This window comes from Talpa europaea (genome assembly GCF_964194135.1).
Source record: "Talpa europaea genome assembly, chromosome: 9".
In the NCBI taxonomy this organism is placed as follows: domain Eukaryota; kingdom Metazoa; phylum Chordata; class Mammalia; order Eulipotyphla; family Talpidae; genus Talpa; species Talpa europaea.
In genome coordinates, this window is record NC_140076.1 from 5,042,036 (window position 1) to 5,059,447 (window position 17,412).

General features: G+C 63.6%; 1 protein-coding gene across 1 annotated transcript in view; it reads right to left on the reverse strand.

The window, feature by feature from the left end:
* Positions 1–14,498, reverse strand: part of CASZ1 (castor zinc finger 1) — a gene marked incomplete at both ends in the record, with an annotated part of 40,508 nt that extends 26,010 nt beyond the window's left edge. The window contains 2 exons of the mRNA XM_084242714.1: positions 14,027–14,065; positions 14,450–14,498. Coding sequence (XP_084098840.1) covers positions 14,027–14,065; positions 14,450–14,498 — 88 coding nt within the window. The remainder of the gene's footprint in view (positions 1–14,026; positions 14,066–14,449) is intronic.
* Positions 14,499–17,412: the final 2,914 nt, after the last annotated feature.

Consider the following 17,412-nt stretch of genomic DNA (forward strand, 5'->3'; position numbering starts at 1 on the left):
ATGAGGCCGCCGCCCCCCTCCCTGCGGCCTTCTCCACGACCCCCTTGCTGAGGCCAGTGGCGACGCCATGAGGGGACTGATTTAGGAGTATTTTTAAAACTGCGGCCTGGCCGAGGGGTTTAACAGTTGTCAGCCATCTGGAGTGAGGAATTACCGTCACCTCCCTGATCCTACAGTCCCTAAACCTAAAGCTGGTTAGGCCCGAGGGGGCGGCAGCAGGTGGGTGGGGGTGGGGGTCTGTCCAGGGAGGAGCCGGGGCCTGGAGCACCTTCCCTCCACCCCGGAGGGGGCCTAGGGCCCGGGGAGGGGGCAGGAGAGCCCGGTCAGCTGTGCCCACTCAGGCTCCCCCACCGCTCACGCTCGCTCACTCCCTGGGCCGCGCCGGCTCGCGGAGGGGCCGTCAGGTAAATTAGATCTGAAAGCTGACAATTTCTGACCATATTTCCTTGATTATTTCAAACAAATGCACAGCAGCCGCTGTAAGGAGATTAAAGTGACATAAACGTCCCGAGTGGGAGGGGGGAGGGCAGAGGATTCAGGTCACCCCCATCCGTCCCCCGCCTGACAGACGCTATATCGCTATCCAATCCAATAAAAAATCCCCCCCTTTTGCTTTAATTAATTTTACAGCTAGCTTGCTTAATTACTTTCAATCAAAATCCTCCTGCCATCGCAAAATTAGAGATGGTTGAGCTCCATTAGCCTAAATTCTTCATTTCCATATAGAAAAGAGGCTGTCTGCGTAGCCAGCCTGGGCCCCTGGCAGGACAGACGCCCGTCTGCCCGCCCGCCCGCTGCCAGCCAGCCCGCTCCTGGCTTCTGCTCCAGGCCTCTGGCCTGTGCGTTTCCCCTCACTCTCCTCCACGCTGCTGGGGCGGAGGGAGCTGGCATGCAGGAGGGGGGCGCTCCCCCTGCCACCAACTCTTGCCCTGGATTCAGGCTGGGGCGCAGGGCTGGGCAGGGCTGCCGGGGCCAGCTGTTCCTGGCAGAGGAAGGACCAACCGACCCCTGAGTTTCTAAAATACACCCCTGCTGACCCTGGAAGGGCCCCTGTCGCTCACCCGAGAAAGCCGCGGGCCCCAGCTGCCCACACCCCGGCCTCGTCCCTCAAGAACTTCTAGCCCTGGACGGAGGCCTCTGTCCGTCTAGACCCGGGAGGCCTCTGCCTCCGGGCTGCAGTGCCTGCTGGGATCAGCTCCGGGCCAGCTGTCTCCAGGGCGAGAGCAGGCAACAGAGCAGCCCCCACACACTGGTGTTCTCCGGGGCCCACGTGGGCCCCTCCTCACCCTCCAGTACCCCTGGTCCCGGCCTGTAACAGCTGCTCCTCCACCCCCAGCCTGGGCCGGGTGGTGGTGGGCTGGGCTCTCCACATCCTGTGCTCCCTACTCCTCCCTCCACCTGCCTGGGCCTCGCAGCCCCCAGCCCCAGCTCCGGAAGCTCCACTTCAGATTTTCCATGCTACAGCCCCGAGTGTCACCACAGGGTCCGGCCTAACCTGGGCTCCAGCTGATTAAGGATCTGCAACAGGATGTGGGGATTACAGTAAAACCTGGCTCCGGATCTACAGGGGCGGAGGGCCAAGTCCGGTCTCTGGGACACCCCTCTGCTCCCCTCCCGATCTGCAGGGCCCCCCTCCCTGTCCGCTGCCCAGTGTTGGAGGAAGCCGGGCTGCTCTGCCCTTCCTGGGTCCTGGCGGGACTCTGGAAGTGGATGACAGGAACCAGCACCTTGGGACCCCGGCCACGTCTGCCAGAAAGACAAGAATGGGGGGGTGCGGGGGCTGTGGCTGAGATGGGCCCTGGACCCTCGGTGCTGCTCAGAAGGCAGCCGGGCTCTCCTCCTAGGGAGCCGGTCTGGAGGGGGGCCTGGGTCTGGCTTCCAGGCAAAGGCGCAGCAGGGTAGGGAGGATGAGCTGTGAGGCCTTGGGGAGGCCCTTCCTTCCGGGCGTAGCCTCCCGCTGCCCCATCACTGTGGCTAAAAGACAAGGGCGTGAGGCTAGCGTGCTCCTGGCAGCCTCTCCTCCTGGACACTGGGCCCACAGGTCAGCATGCGGGCGGTCCTGCTCAAGTCTCCTTTTCCCGGTCTGCTGAGTTTCTCAAATAAATCCCAAGCACCGGTGCGCACTGTCCTGCTGTTCCCACGGACTCAGAGAGAATGGTTTTGAGTGTCAGGGGGCTCAGACACCCCAGCACCAAAGTGGCCCACATATTTTGGGGGGGCACTGTGAGCTCCAGGAAGGTGCCTGGAGTCCCAGGAGGCAGCAGGTGCAGGAGGTGAGGAGCCGTGAGAGCAGGCAGGTGGGCTGCCCGTCCCAGCCAGGCCCGCGCCTGCGTGCCCTGCAGCCCTGCCTCCTCTCTCCACATCTCTTCTAGGAGCTCGGGGGCCTGGACACTGGGAAAGGCAGGCGCTGCCCAGTCCTTGGTGGCACTACTGACTTCCTGGCCACTGTCCCTCCCCCTGAGATGAGAGAGGTGGGGGAGGAGCCCAACTCCTGCTCTCTCTGACGCCAGCCTGGCTGGTATCCGGGCTGCTGGAAAAGCACATCCTGGGTCCTTAATCGGCTGGAAGGGGCACAACCACAGTGGGGTGACGCAGCTCACCATCTACTCGGGGTGCCAGCCAGCACCTGTGAGGCACGGAGCACCTGCCCCCCACACCCACTGTTGCTAAGGAAACATTTGTCAGGCCTGGTTACCCTCCTCCTAGGCATCTTCAGGAGTCCCAGCTTAAAGTTCACTTCCTCCAGGAAGCCCTCTGTGATCACCACACTCTCTGTCCTCCAGTCTTCCCACTGTAGGCAGCTCCTTGCTCCTCTGTCCTCCTGCCACGCCCTATGCCCTGCCGGTCTGTCCTCACCACGCCTGCACCTGGACAGAGCACCTCTGTAAGCTCCCCTTTAATCACCCCTGTCTCGGCAGACCACAGGATCCGGGGACCAAGAGCCTGACCTGATAAATATTTACTGAATGAAGATGGAAAACTAAGTGCTTGTGGGCTCCTCTCGGGCAGGGGGTGTGGCTTGGTTTTGGTAGTTTAGTGGTGCTCTAGGAACTTGTCCCATCTGCTAGGGTGGGGACCCCTGGGTGGCACTGAGGCCAGAGCCCCCTCTCTTGGGTCTCTGACCCTCTGGGGCCTCAGGCTCACCTCCAAATGCCCTTCACAGAGCTCTTCCCAGAGAACAAAAGAGGCCCCAGTTGTTCCCACATTTCTCCGGGACAAGTGTTGTGGGCCGGGCCTTGTCTGAATAAACCCAGCAACTGTTTGCAGCACCGTGCCATGCTCGCCCTCAACCTCCTGTCTCTGTCCCAAAAAGGAGAAAAGGAAATTGAAAAAAAGGCCCCATCCCGAGCCCCACGATCGGCCTCCACCCGCTCCCGCGTCTGTCTGAAATGCTCTTAGCACAAAGGGACGGGGACAGACACCTGCCACTGCAGACAACTGGGGCGGCACAGCCAGGGCGAGGCTGTGAGGTCAGCACCCAAAAAAGGCAGCGAGGGAGTCGGGGGACGCTGGCCCCGGGAGCCGGGGCCAATGGAGAGATCAAAGAAAAGGGGGGCTGAGGGCCAGGGGAGCCCTGGGCCTGTGGCTGCAGGGAAGAGGCCACTGGGAAGGGGAGGGCGCGGCCAGAGACCTGGCTGGGCGGGGGGCGAGAGGTTTCCACGGGGCAGTGGGTGCAACGAGGGGGAGAGGCTGACTAGGGAAGAGGGAGAGAGGTCTATTAAAAACCTCTCAGTGCATAACACAAAATGTCAGGGTTTATAGCTTCATTCTTGGCATTGCCGGGACTGAGCACCCAGCACAGAAATGTCACCGCTTGTCATGTTTAATCACCTGCTGTTTGTTAACACCTTCCCTGCAAGGAGCCTGTCTCAATCTGCCCCTGGCCCCCAAGGGACCCGGATACAGAAAACATCCCCGTCTCCTTCTCTGGCTCTTGGCCCTGCGAGCAGCCTCGAGAGGGGAGCTTCCACCTGAAGGCCTCCGAGGGGCCCCAAAGTAACCCTTCCCCTCAGGCAGCCCAGGAAAGGGACCCAGCCGGGGCCCTGACCTTGGGCGGGCCATGCGCCTTGATTCTGCCTCTCCTGCTCCCCGCCTCTCCTGCTCCTGTCTCTCGGGCTGTCTGCTCACCCCGGCCAGTGCAGCCCTGGCCCCCCACCCTGGGGCTAAGGGACGACAAATAGAGGAGGGCCCTCTCAGACCCCCACAGCCTGGAAGTCCCTGATGTGTCTGAAAAGCCGCTGCCACGTATTCTCTCCCACGCCAGCCGCCGCCCTCCGGGTCCCCAGCCGGCTCGCACCACCTGGGGTCCCCCTGGACTTCTCTCCCAGCGCTTCCCGCTTGCTCAGCCTAGAATTCGCAGCCCTGCTGCCCCCTCGTTCCTGCCTCTGGACCTGCGGGGGCACTCAAGCACACAAGCCTTCCCAGGAATACCTGGCCGCTCCCCCTCTGGTAGCCCCCTGCAGGCCTGGTCCTCTCTCAGGACACCCCGCAAAGTCAGACCGTGTCTGCCACGTAGCGCGCTCATCCCGCACTGCTCCCAAGACGGACCCACGACCTCGAGAAGCAGCGCAGCCCAGTGGGGAGTGGCACCCCCGAGCCGAGCTGGGATGGTCCCATGAACCCCGAAATCGTTCCCATCCTCCCTTCCAGCAAAGTCTGTGCTTACCCAAATCACCCCAGAACCTGCGCGCACCCAGACTTCCTCCCTCTCCCCAGAGGCGGGCGGGAAGCTTTCTCCCCGCGCCTCCTCCCTGCACGCAGCCCAAGTGCCCCAGTAAGTGCCCCAGTCTCGAGGCCTCCAAAAAGCCCGCAGCGCCCTGGCATCGGCCGCATTAACCTCGCAGGAGGCCGGGGATGTATCCCCGTGTTACAGGCGGGGCCCAGACGCCGTTGGAGACTGGGGTCAGCGGCACGGGCAGTGTCCAGGACGCAGTCTCGGGAAGCCCTGCTCCCCTCGGGCGGGACGCCCCACTCTGCGCTGTGGCCCTGCGTTCGGGCGCAAACCTGGGCCCCACCTGTGACACAGGACAGTCCCCGCGTGTTTCTTCCAGGGACACGTTGAGGAGGGACACTGGCCGTGGCGAGCTCTGAACCTTTCAGAACGTGGGTGCCAGGGGAACTCCCGTGTGGGGGCCGGGGGGTCTGTTTCAAGTTTCTGCTGACCGTGTGGCGGCCTCACTCCACCGCGTGACAGGGAGGGAGGGGACAGTGCCTTCTATTCCAGGGAGGCTTTTAGGCAGGCCCCTGGGGTGTGGGTGGGGGGCCAGGCCCCATCCTGGACAGAGACCAATGTAGTTTATGGGGTGCTTGGGTTCCCCAGGGCCCCTTGGGAGGGGTCATGCCAATTAGCCCCTCCTCCTGCTTCCTGGACTAAGGGGGCCCAGGGGCACAGGGTGCCCAGACCCCACTATCTAGGGTGTGCAGAGAAGGGCTCTGTTCCTGGGGTAACTATCCACTGACCCCACGGGGACTTCGTGGGATCCCTGGAGACCAGACGGGAGCCCCTTCCATCTTGGGGTTCTGAACACTGATCTCCATTATTGGGAGAGACCCTGAGGACGTGGTGCGTGGACCCCCGACTCACCAGCGGCCAGTGGGGGCCTGGCTTGAGGTTCGGGGGAACCTCCAGGGTCTGGAACTGTTTGGCCTGAGACATTTGGCGGTATCAGACGCGCAGGCCCGTCAGGCCCCTGGTATAATCCTTCATTAATTTAGTCTTCGATGGGAAATTACTCCTCACCCAGGAATATAAGTTTTCATCTTATTTTAAGTTAGATTCTTAAAGCAATTACCGAGGCATCTGGTGATGACTTCACCGCGGCAGCCGGGCCTGCAGGGAGCAGGGCCCTGAAGCTGCACCCACCCCCCGGCTCCCGGCCCCCAAGGGGGTTCAGGGAGAACCGGGAGCCCCTCAACACCTGTCTGGGTCCTGGGAGGGAAGTGGGGGCCACATTGTCATCTCTGATATTTGCTGTTTGTGGAAAAACTTCTTTCCAGCACCACCTGCCCCGCGAAGCTCCTGGTGACAGTCACTGAAAAGCCTCAGCAGCTGGCGCCTCGGGAGCATTTTCTATTTTTAATTGTTTGATCGGAATATTAACTCATCTAGGCCCGCTCCCAAGGCACGCGTCCCAGCCAGCGGGTTCCCCCGGTCCCCAGGCCTTCCTCGCCCTCTCTAGTCAAAAATCAACTTTGAAATGAGTAACTGGAGACCTGGGTGAGTTTGCGGAAGGATCGGAGCCCGAAGGGAGGGAAGGCGGGTGGGCCTCGCTGTGGGCCGGGCCAGGCTGGGGCGCCGGGGCACGGAGCGGCTCCTGCATCCAGGTAACGTCTCCTCCCCACCCGCCAGGGCTCCTGGCCAAGGGCAGCCCTGGCCACACCTCTCCCCAGTCAGCGCCACTGACCCAACGGGCTCATTCCTCAGCCTCCAGGGTCCGGGGACACTCAGAGGCTCCCAGGAGGGGCCCTGGGAGGAGGCACGTGACCGGAGCTCTGTGGGGCTGGGCAGCTTTGACTTTCCTTTCAGCTTCCGATTCCGATTCTGAGGGGAGCCTCTCCGTGGACCTGGGGGCGCCTTCTCTGTGGGCTCTGGCTGGCCTGCGAGGCGGCACTCCCCTGCCCCCGCTGAGGGCCAGGAGCAGAGCCAGGCCATGCTGCTGAAGAGCAGGTTTCTCAGACCCCCTGGCTGGGCCCTAGGGAGCCCTCCCCCCCCACACGGGGCCACTCCTCTCCCTAACGCCCTTGCCCCCTGCCTTGCTCTTCCCTCTCAAGGTCACAGGGCTGTCCACACCAGGAATATTTACTCACCAGACTGGCCCTGTTAGTAGCACTCACCACAAATATGCTTTCTGATAAAGTTGGCAGAAGAAAAGTTCTAGAGCTCAAAACAATGTCAGAAATCATCCCCCACCCTCACCGGGTGAGGCGGGGTGGGGCTTGGAACTGGGTCCCACAGCAGCAGAGGCCTGGGGAGGCCTCTGCTACCCCCTCACTATCACCCTTCCCTGCAGACGGCCTGTGCCAGAGGCCCCGGGCTGGGGTGTCCCCAGCGTGGACAGACGGGTCTCCGCCCAGAGGCAGGGGCACCCCACGCCCCGGCTTCCCCTCCCAGACCTCTGGGGGCCGAGGCTGAGCCTCCTGCCTCTGCTCTCCCGGGCGTCTCACCTCACTGAGCCCCTTCCCGACGCCCGCCCTCCCCGTGCACATGTGCTTTAATGTTTTTATTACCTGTTTGACTCGCTGCCTTATTGCTTCTCCCCTTAATGGGGCCGTAACCGTGGAAACGAGGAATAAACGGCCACCAGAAAATGAGATGATTAAACAGGTCACCCTGGCAAAACAAACTCAGCCCAGGAACCTCTGGGGGTGGGGGGTAGACTCCCCTCCCCCACCATGGCCAGAGCCTGGGGCCAGATGACTGTCCTTAGAACAGGGCAGATCCAGGGGGCGCCCCCTGCTGGGCATCACCTCACCACACCCTCCCCAAGGCACCCAGTCCCCGGGGGAGCCTCTCTGCTGGCTGTGACCTTGAGCTTGAGGTGGCAGGGAGAGGCACTGGTCTGGAGGGAGGTGAAGATCACAGGCCAGGAGAAGATGCGCTTTGCGGTGACACAAAGTTCCAGAAATCTCTCCCTGCTGGCTTCCTAGATGCCTCTTGCATTTGGGGGCGGGGGCGGGGGGGGGGCACCTAACATATCTCCTGCTCCCATGCAGCACATGCCCTCCTACAGCCCCCTAGTCCCCGCAGCAAGCCTTATGAGAAAGGGCCAGTGTAGGCCAACACTCAATCTGGGAAGACCTCCTCGGGGGATCCCTGATCTCTGGAGCCACGAAAGGTGTCCGTTGTCAGCAACCAAGAGCCACGGCCCCGGCTGAGCCCACGGGACCCAAAGAACCAGCAGAGTCCCCAAGAGGCAGGCTGGGGAACAGAGCCCACTGCCAGCCCCCGAGCAGAGGTCTGATGCCCTGGCAACGCGGGATGCGCCTTGGGGACAAGTGCACCCCCTCTTCCTAGCCCCCCTCCCTTCACGGGGTCTGCCTGGCAGGTCTACCTGCACCTGGGGAGCAGGACCTTGAGAGCGGGGACACGCTGCAATGAGGTCTGCTTGGGAGGGAGGTGGGAGCAGGCGAGGGGGGAAGGCCAGGGGAGCCCCAGAGCACACTCACTACTGCCCACCTGCTCCCACTGGACAGCAGGCCGCCCGCGCCAAGTATGACGTCATCCCCAGCCCCGCCCAGCCCCAAGCCCCGGCCAGCAGCTAGCAGGGGCCACCTCCGACCACACCACCCTGATCTGCCATGCCCTTGCCCTCTTCTTGTCATCTCCCATCCCAGCCCCACCTCCTTCCTGTAAACCAGGCCGAAGAAAGCTCCCAGGAGCTCAAAGTCTCGTCCTGCGGGAATCGGCCAACGTTTCCTGCCTGCCTCCTTCTGCCCCCACGCAGAAGCCAGGGAGGCGCTTGGCCTACGTAGAGGCGCATCGATCCATCAGTTCCACCCGCGCTGACAGTGGGCAGGCCACGCCGGCCTGCACTGAGCCCCGCAAGGGGACGGTAGCACCGGGCTAAGTGGGGTGGTCGCCCGGGGGCCAGCAGCAGCGGCCGCAGGAAGCAAGGCTCCTGCCTCAGCCTCCCAGGACCAGGGCAGAGAAGTCCGCGGCTCACACACCAGTGTCATGGGCACCACCAAATCCTCAGTCAGCCTCTTATCTCTTATCTCTTTCCAGGGCCAACTGGGTGTGAGGCTGCGGGTGGGGGGGGGGGTGTAGGAGGGAGCAAGCTGGGCAGCAGGGGTAGAAAACTTGGTTGCACAAGCGCTAGGGGAAAGAGACAGAGGTTGGGGGGTAGTCTGGAAGGTGTGGGTGGTGCAAGGAACACTCCTCTGCCTACCTCCATCTGTCCCAACACCTCACATCCTTTGTCAAGTTCAAAGGCCGCTCGTGCGCAGCGCCCCTCCCTGCCTGGGGTGGCCAGCGAGGGCCAGCTCCCTCGGCCAGGCAGGCCCTGGAAGCCCGGGAAGGAGTGGTCAGTCCTGTTTCTGCATCTTCTCTACGGGTGTCCCCAAATCCGTACTGACCCACAGACCTCCCCACCTGCCTGGACCTCCTCCCCCGGGGTGGGGACTACGTCCCGACGACTCTGGGACCGGCAGCCAGAGGGGTGCCCGCTCGACCTCCAGGTCCCTGGCCTCCGCCATCCTCGCAAGCGAGGTGGCCCGGTCTCCTCTGCACACCGGGGCCACCAGCCCCCCTCTCCTCCCAGCTCCTTCGTCCTGGCCCAGCTACCCCGGAACAGCTGCTGCTGGCCTTGGGGACCCACAGGCTGTAATTACTACAGAGCAACTTCCTTCCCCGTGAAGATGAGGAGGAGAAGGCAGAGGAGGAGGCGTGGCAGCAGCCTGGGGGTCAAGGTTTAAAAGCCAGCTCGGGAGGGCAGCGATAAAGGACAAGCCGGGGGACCAGGGCACCAGGCCAGCCACCCCCCCACACAAAAGGGCAGGGGTGGAGAGACGGTCTGAATCCTCTCAGAATGGTGGGCCGCCAGAGGAGGCTGGCAGAGGGGCCGCGGCACCCCCACCTGGCAGGGTCCAGGAAGGGGAGGAGCAGGGCCCCACCCAATCCCCGGCCCAGGGACCTGCGCCAGGCCAGCAGCGTTAATGAGGAGATGCTGCTGCCTGCCGTGACTCAGCCTCCAAAGGTGCCTCCATTTATTCTATTTTTCCATCATAAAAACCCAAGCTGCAACGCAGCCAGATTCCCCTGCGGTGGGGGCTGGGGAACACGGGCATGGGGGCGAGGCCCTGGAGAGGAGAGTTAAGGGGTTCCCAGGGCTAACCCCTACCGGGTGGAAGGGTCCCGTGGGTTCTCTCCCTCTCCGGGGCGCCTTGCCCACCTGCCCCCGCTGCCTCTGCTCCAGTTGGCGAAGATTCCGCCAGTCTGACATCTCATAACCAGGGCCGGGTCAAGGGTCACTTCCCAGCCCAGAGCTGCCTGTCTCCAAGGCTTTCTTTCCACGAGAAGGTGCAAGCGAGCGCTTCTGCCCTCATCCACTCGCGCCCTCCCCTAGAACACCCCCATTTGGGCCTCCTGGTCAAGTCAAGTTGGGAGTCAGAGAACTTGAGACCTTAAAGGTCAGAGGGTGCCAAGTCCCTCCAGAGGTCACAGCCAGCCACTGAGAGGTACTAGGAAACTTGTGACGTCCTCCAAGACGGCCCATTCTACCCTGGGCTCTCACTGCTCCTACATGCCAAGATGGCACCAGTGCCCCTAACCCCTGCAGCAGACTGGCAGAACCGGTGCCCAACTAAGCAGGGACTGGCCCGGCTTAGACTGGTCGAGTGGGTGTCCCTGGCCAAGGGAGGCTTGAGGACGGAACGTCGAGGGCAGCGTGCTCTGCCCCAAGCCGAGTCCACCTCTCCCTCTGCTGGGACGAGCCTCGTCCCAGGCCCACTTCACGCAACGGAGCCGGCCAGGCGCTGCCCTGCACCAGCTGCTCACAGAAGCTCTGTGGATCTGGAGGGGGCCTGCGCGCCCGGCAGCAGGCGCTGGGCGGGGAAAGCAAGAACTTGGGGCTCTTGGCTCCTTGGGGTCAGTTAACACCTGAAAGACATCTGCAGGGTTTCTTCTCCTTGACCGGAGACCATGCCCTCCACGCACACCGCACCAGGAGCTCTGCTCCAAGCACCAGGCTATGGAGCCAAGCTGGTTCAGCTCCCGTCACCCCATCCCTCCCCGGACCTCCACAGCTGAGGCTTCTGGGGGGTCAGGGGTCCTGGCCTGAAGTCCCAGCACACCTTATCCCAGGGGAGAAGCTCGGGCCTGGCTGAGGAGCAGCACCGACTCCTCCTACTGACTCGCCCTGACACTACAGTCGCAGCCATCGCGTCAGGGACCCCTCACTTGCTCCCCCAGCCCTGCGGCCCGTGGCCAGGCCTTTGAACTTGCTCTCTTTGACCCTTCACATGTAGGGCCTACTCTGGATCTCTGATAGACGGCTCAGGCCCTGGACAGCCTCCCCTTCTCCGCAAGTCCCCCCCCCCCCCCGAGGGAGACTGGGGCGATGACAACAAGATCCCCGAGAATCCAGGGCAAGTGTCTCCCAAAGCTCTAGCACCATCTCCCAGCCATTTTCGCCGGAGCCTCCAGTTCTGCTCAGGGCCCAGGAATCAGCCTAGTGGGGCCTAATCCTGGGGAACTTCCCAACTGCAGGATGGATTTACCTGTGCTGAGAGCTCTCTCCACCCCCTCCCCTCCCAGCGCCCTCCCCCTGGGAAATCACTCTAAAAGGGCCTAATGGAACTCTGTCCTCCTCGCTCCCTCTCTCCGCCGCCCTCCCTCGCTTTCTCTTTCCTTTTTTTTTTTTATTAGCATTTGTGGAATTTATTCCCAAACTCTCCTAATCTTCCGTACACAACCATTTGATTTGCATAACCCAACCCCCTCTCATAAAAACTGGCTGCTAGTTTAATTAAAAAATGTAAATTTGCTGTCATCTCGGGGCCTGGTGAATTAGGACGACATCGGCATTTTTTATTGCTAAAGACGTCCAGATTGATCCAGCCCTTGGCTGAACTATGGTCGGGGGAAAGGGGTCCACACGGCCCCTGAGGGTCCCGAGGTCCTGCTGTCCCCTCCAGAGAAGCCGCGGCTCCCCCGCTGCTGAGTCGCTTCTGGCCAGGGCTTCGGGACCGGGGCCTCACCGAGGCCAGAGGCCACGTTAGCCTGTGATCCCGCGCGGGCCGGGTCCCCGGGGCCTGCCACCCCAAGGCTGCACCTGCAGCCGGGTGCCGTGCTGGAGTCCCTCCGAGGAACTTGCCCGAGGTCCCCCCGACAGGAGAGAGTCCCCCACGACACCAGCCCCGAGGCCGACCCCGTGTGTCCAGGAGCGCACCCGGAGGTGGCGGCGGAGGATGGAGCTAGCTGGGGATCTCAGAGTTCCCACCTGCTTCCCTTTTTTCGAAGAGGGGAAAATGCTTTTCTTCTGAAGTTCTGAGATTAAGTGAAACTTCCAAGTTCAAAGAAAAGGGTGAGATGGTTATCACCAGATGACTCCTCCAGGAAACAGAACTTTGATACCCGGCCTCCCCTCGCCGAGTGGCCAGAGTCCAGGCCCGGGTCATGTTGGGAGCGCCCTGCTCCGGCTCCGGGAGGGACCGGCTGACCTCAGGGCCCTTCGAGCTTCTAGGAAAAGTTTCCAGAGCCGTCCCTGGAGTTCTGGGAGAACCGTGTCTCCCTCAGGCCCCGGACAGATGCCAGGAGAGGTCTGCAAAGGCCCCCACTGCCTAGGTGGCCCTCGCGCCATGGGGACGCTCCAGATAGCCAGAGGAGGGCTTGGAAGCCAGGCCCCGCCGCCTGGGTGCGACTGCTGGTGTGGGCAGGACAGACGCCTGCTCTGTGGCAGGTTGGCAGGAGGAAGACAGGAGGGCCGGCCTCCCAGCTGAGTAATGCCTGGGTCCCAAGAGCCCGCCCACAGCAGAGGCGCCTGCCCCAGGTAGGGGTGGCGCTAGGGCCCGGCCCATCCACGAGGTTGGCTCCTTGGCCGGGGATGGGTGGGGGCCCATTTCCGAAGAAAGGAGGTGGGGCCTGACAGGGTGGTGATGAGGCCTGATTAGAGGTGGGGGCGGCCGCTTCTCTGTGGGAGTGGACGGCAGGGAGGGGCAGGGTGGCAGCCGTGGTGGCCTTAGACACCTTGCAGCTTTGCCCAGCAGGGGGTGTCCCACCTTTCCGGGGCACGGAGGTGGTGGGGACCTCTGCTTGAGGCCGGCCGAGATCACACCTGGCTAAGCACGCACTCCCAAGTCAGTGAACGACCCTCTCCCCCAAACACACACCCCCTTCCCAAAGCCAGCCACCCTGCCGCCCACCCTGCCCACTCCCCTTTGACCTTGGAGGGTCAGGGGTCAGCGCATGGGTCCCCAGGGGCCACGCCACGAACTTGGGCCTGTAATAAACAATTCTGACAGCCACCAAACCACCTAGCCTTCGATCTGCGAAACAGAGGGTTCAGAGATCAGTCTCAATGAATTATCGGCCTGTCTATGCCCGACTTGGGCTGAACACAAGGAGGAAGCCACTTCGCTCAGGACCTGAGGGTCCCGGTGGAAACCTGGCTTCAACAGAGGGTTCACCGAGAGCTGGAGTGACTCACAGCAGACCCGACTCCGACTCCGGGCTCAAGTTGGAACCCCAGAGGGGAGGAGAAGACAAATATTGAACAAAATTAGATGAAAAACCAAAACCACCACCAAAGTCTCGGGACAAACTCTGCCCCGGGCCAGCTGCCTGAACCCCGGTGGAGGTGGTGCCATGCTGGGTTCCCCCAAAACCAGACTTCCAGATTTAGTCGTTTGTCTGGTCCACCCCCTCTGGGGGTGGGGGCCAAAGGGGGGTGGGTGGGTGGGAGAGAGTCCTGGGCCCCTCACTTTGAACTGATAACAGCCGCCTCATCCCACGGATTCTCAGGTGAAAAATACTCATTAGCTGTAATAAGCAGCTTGATCATCCGACACAGCCTTGTCCCAAATAAATTAAATTCCTTTACCTTGAGACAGTCGCCCCGAAACCAGACTAACCACCTTTCCCAACAGGACGCTGCTTTCAAAAACTAAACCACCCCCCACTAAAAAAATAAAAACACACACCCCACAGCCCGGCACACAGAGATCTTTGCAGGCTGAAAAAAAAAAAAAAACAACACAGAAAAAACACGGAGCCATTCAAAAAAAAACACGGAGAACAAAAACCCCCACAAAAAACCCCTAAATCCTCTCTCTGGGTGCCCCCCAGCTCCCTCTCCCCTCGGCTCTTTCATAATGACAAGCATCACATTAGTCACAGGCGCCCGGCAAGCAGCAAATAATCGCAATAAAACCCGAGCCCGGCAGGGCCGGCGAGCAGGGCGCGCGGGCCGGACCCCTCCAGGCCGCCCCCACCCGGCTCCGCGCCGCCTCATTGGGCTAAAAATACGAACTTCCGTAAAAGAACCGAAAGAAAAGTGAAAGAGCCTCCCCGGTTCCCACCGGCCGGTACCTGCGCCGAGATCCATTCTCCTCTGTTTGGTCCCAAACTCTTCGGGGCGCGCCGGCGAGAGGAGGGGAGAGAAAAAGGACATTTGTTTAGTCTCTCGCCGAGCCCCCCGCGCCCCGGCCGCCCCGCCCCCCGGCGCCCGCCGCGCCCCCCCATGGGGGGCGCGCCCCGGCCCCGCGCGCGGGGAGGGTCCGGCGGGAGCCCCGAGGGCGCCCCCCGCGCCCCGCGCGCCCTCCGCCCGGCCCCGCGCCCGGGCTCCGAGTTCACCCAAGTAAAAGAGAAACTATTTATAGCCGCGGCCGGCCGGGGGGCCCGCCGGGCCGCGGGGCGCCCCCGCCCGCCCGCCCGCGCCCGCGCCCCGGCCCGCGCCCCCCGCCCGCGCCCCGCGGCGGCGCCCCCCGCCTCCCCCGCGCGCGCGGAGCTCACCATAGTCGGAGAGTCGAAAGCCGAATTCACTTAAATAATCAACTTTCATAATACTTAATTAATGCCTAATTGCAACTGATTACTCCCCGAATAACAAGTTGTTTTAAAGCCCTGATGTCATTGCTCCTGCCGGTAACACTCGGGGTAACAGTTTGGCAGGAGCGGCGGGCGGGCGGGCGCGGCCGGGGGCGCTGCCAGGCGCCGCGGTGATTGGCAGCGCGGCCGGGCGCCGCCTCCTCGGGCCGGGCCCGCGCGCCGGCAGGTGAAAGAGCAGCCCGCCCGCGCCCCGCGCCCCGCGCGCCCGCCCCGCGCGCCCCCGCGCGCCCCCCGCGCGCGCCCGCCCGCGCGCCCCCGCCCCGCGCGCCCCGGCTCGGCGGCCGCCTCATTGGCTCGGCGATTCCCCAAACCTTCCACTTAGGGAGGAGGCGGGGACTCGGCGCCCGGCCCGGCCGGCGGGGGTGGGGCGCGCGGCGGGAGGGGGCCCCCCGGCGCGCACCCGCACGCGCCCCTCGGCCGCCCGGGCCGCGCGAGCGCGAGTCGACGGCGGCCGCGCCGACTCCCCCGGGGCCGGCCCGGGGCTCGCGGCGCGCGCGCCCGCAAAACTTTTCCCCGAGCGAGCGGGGCGCAGGTGCCGCGCCCCCTCGCCACCGCCACCGGCTCGCGGCTGCGGGCGCGCGGGGGGCGCGGTTCCGCCGGGCCCGGGCCCCGCTCGTGGTGCCGGGGCTGCTGCGGGCTCGGCCCGGGCCCCGCGCGCCGGGAAGGGGGGCCGGGTGTGTCGGGGACACGCGCCCCAGCCTCCAGCCGCCGGGCACCCCACGCGCGGCTGCCGGCGCCCGGAGCGCGGGGACCCCCGGGACCCGGGCTGCCTCGCCGTGGCTGGGCTTGGCCACTCCCGGCCCGCCTCGGACCCCGACACGCCCCTGCACTAAGGGCCCTTCTGCCCCGCCCGCCTCGGGCTGGGGTCCCCAGCCCTCTGCCTCCCTCCAGCGCCTTGGCCCCCTGCCTGAGCACCCCCCTCCCACCCCGCGCCATCCCGGCCCCAGTCCGGCCCAGGGAGGGGCTCTGGCAGCCAGGGCAGGGAACCCCTCAAGCGAGGCCACCTGCCCTCGCCCCCCAGCACAGGGCAGCACCTCCTGCCCGCCTCAGAGGTGGGCTGGGCGCCCGCTCCTCTCCTCGCTTTGCTGCCCTCCTCCTTCCCCCAGGGAAGCAGCCTGGGTCCCCCCACCACAGCCCCCTCCGGTCCCACAGACCCCCGGGGCCCCACATCTGGGATTCCTTCCATGTCAGTGACCCGGGTTACCCTTTGGGCCACTGGGGCTGGAGGAAGGAGGAGACCAGGTGAGGGGACAGGCAGCCCTGGCAGCAACGCCCCACAGGGCCCCGGCCCTCCTCTGCCCGCTCCCACCCACCGCCTTCCCGGTGCCCAGTGTCAGGAGAGGCCACTGCGCTGGCGGGCGGAGGGCGAGGGGCCGACCCGCCACCTGTGGGCAGCCTTCCGCAAAATGGCGCTGGCCTATTTTTGCAATATTTCTGTTTTGCAAAGGGAGGGGCCCAGGAGGCCCCGGGCAAAGCAGTCAGGAGTTAACAATCTCCTCTTCCTCCCTTTCCCCTATTCCTCTTCTTTCCCATGGCTCCTGACTTCCAAGTGGCTTCGCGGGGAGGTTAACCTCTCTCCCATTTGATTGCCCTCCCCCGTGCCTTCTGGGCAGCCCTCATTTCTGGGTGTCACACGACCCTCCGCCCTTTAGGCGAGTCCCATCCTATGTAGGAAGAGTAGCTGGAGAGGCCCCAGTATACCGGGCATCCCGGGCCCCAAAACCCCAAATGAAGGAGCAGAGCTCCTTAAACAAACAAGGCCGCGTGCCACCCAGAGGCTGGTACAGCCGCTGCCACAGGGCAGCCAGGCAGAGAACCAGGCGCGTCTGCTCCCCACACCTGCTCTCAGAGCAAGGATTCTGCTCACTTGTAGCTTTGGGTTTTAGCAACAGGCTAACAATTTCATCGGAGCAACTGGGGTACAGAAGGAAGCCTGAAGACACAGGGGTGTAAGGGTGATTTCTGGGTGCCTTTAAGATGTCTACACACAGGCGCGCTCTCTGCACACGTGACCCGTGTGGCCTGCTGGCTGGCTCTGCATGTCTGGGCTTCTGCTCTTGGTGGTGAGGGCGTAGGGGCTTGCCATCTCGTCACCCCGGCAGGGCCCAGACCTGGCCGCCGATAACTCTGGGGTCACTGGCAGACAGAGCTGGGGAGCAGTGGCCGAAGAGAGAGAACCAAGAGAGCCGAGTGGAAGAGAGCGGTCAGGCCAGCGAGAGGGGCCCCCAGAGCTCAGCCAGCAGTGAAGGGAGGCTGCCGGGACAACCTCCACTCTGCCCAGACCCCGGCCAAGAGCCGCTGCTGAGGTCCTGCCCGAGAGTGAGGCGCCTTCCTGGAGAAGAGCAGGGCAGACAGGCTCAGGAGAGGGGAGTCACCTTGGCGTGCTGTGATGTGAGAAGGATGAGAAGGCTGAAGCATTGAGGGGGTGCGGTGTCATGGAATGGTCCCCAGATTTCTCTCTCTCTTTGGGTGTGTGCTTTAAAAAGGGGGCGATCCAGAACTCAGGCATCTTTGGGATTTCTGCCCTGAGGACCCGGATGTTGTGACACCCCTAGACCCGGAGGCCAGGCCACAGTGAGGATGTCTGTGCTGGGGACGCCGGGGATGGAAAGCCCGATGCCAGCCCCGATTCCTGGTTTCAGAGTTCTAGGCCCAGAGCCACCGCTCCTCTTTACACACCTCACCCCCCCAGTGAAGGCTTCAGCCTTCTCCGTCTTCGGATCACAACACGCCAGGCCATCCCACCTCACTGCGTCCAGGGCACAGCGTGGGCTCTCCCCAGGCCAGCCTGCCTCGCTACTCCCCGGTCCCCGAGCCCAGGGGTGCCCACTCACTCTCCCTCCCTCCTGAGCCCCAGGCCTTCTCAC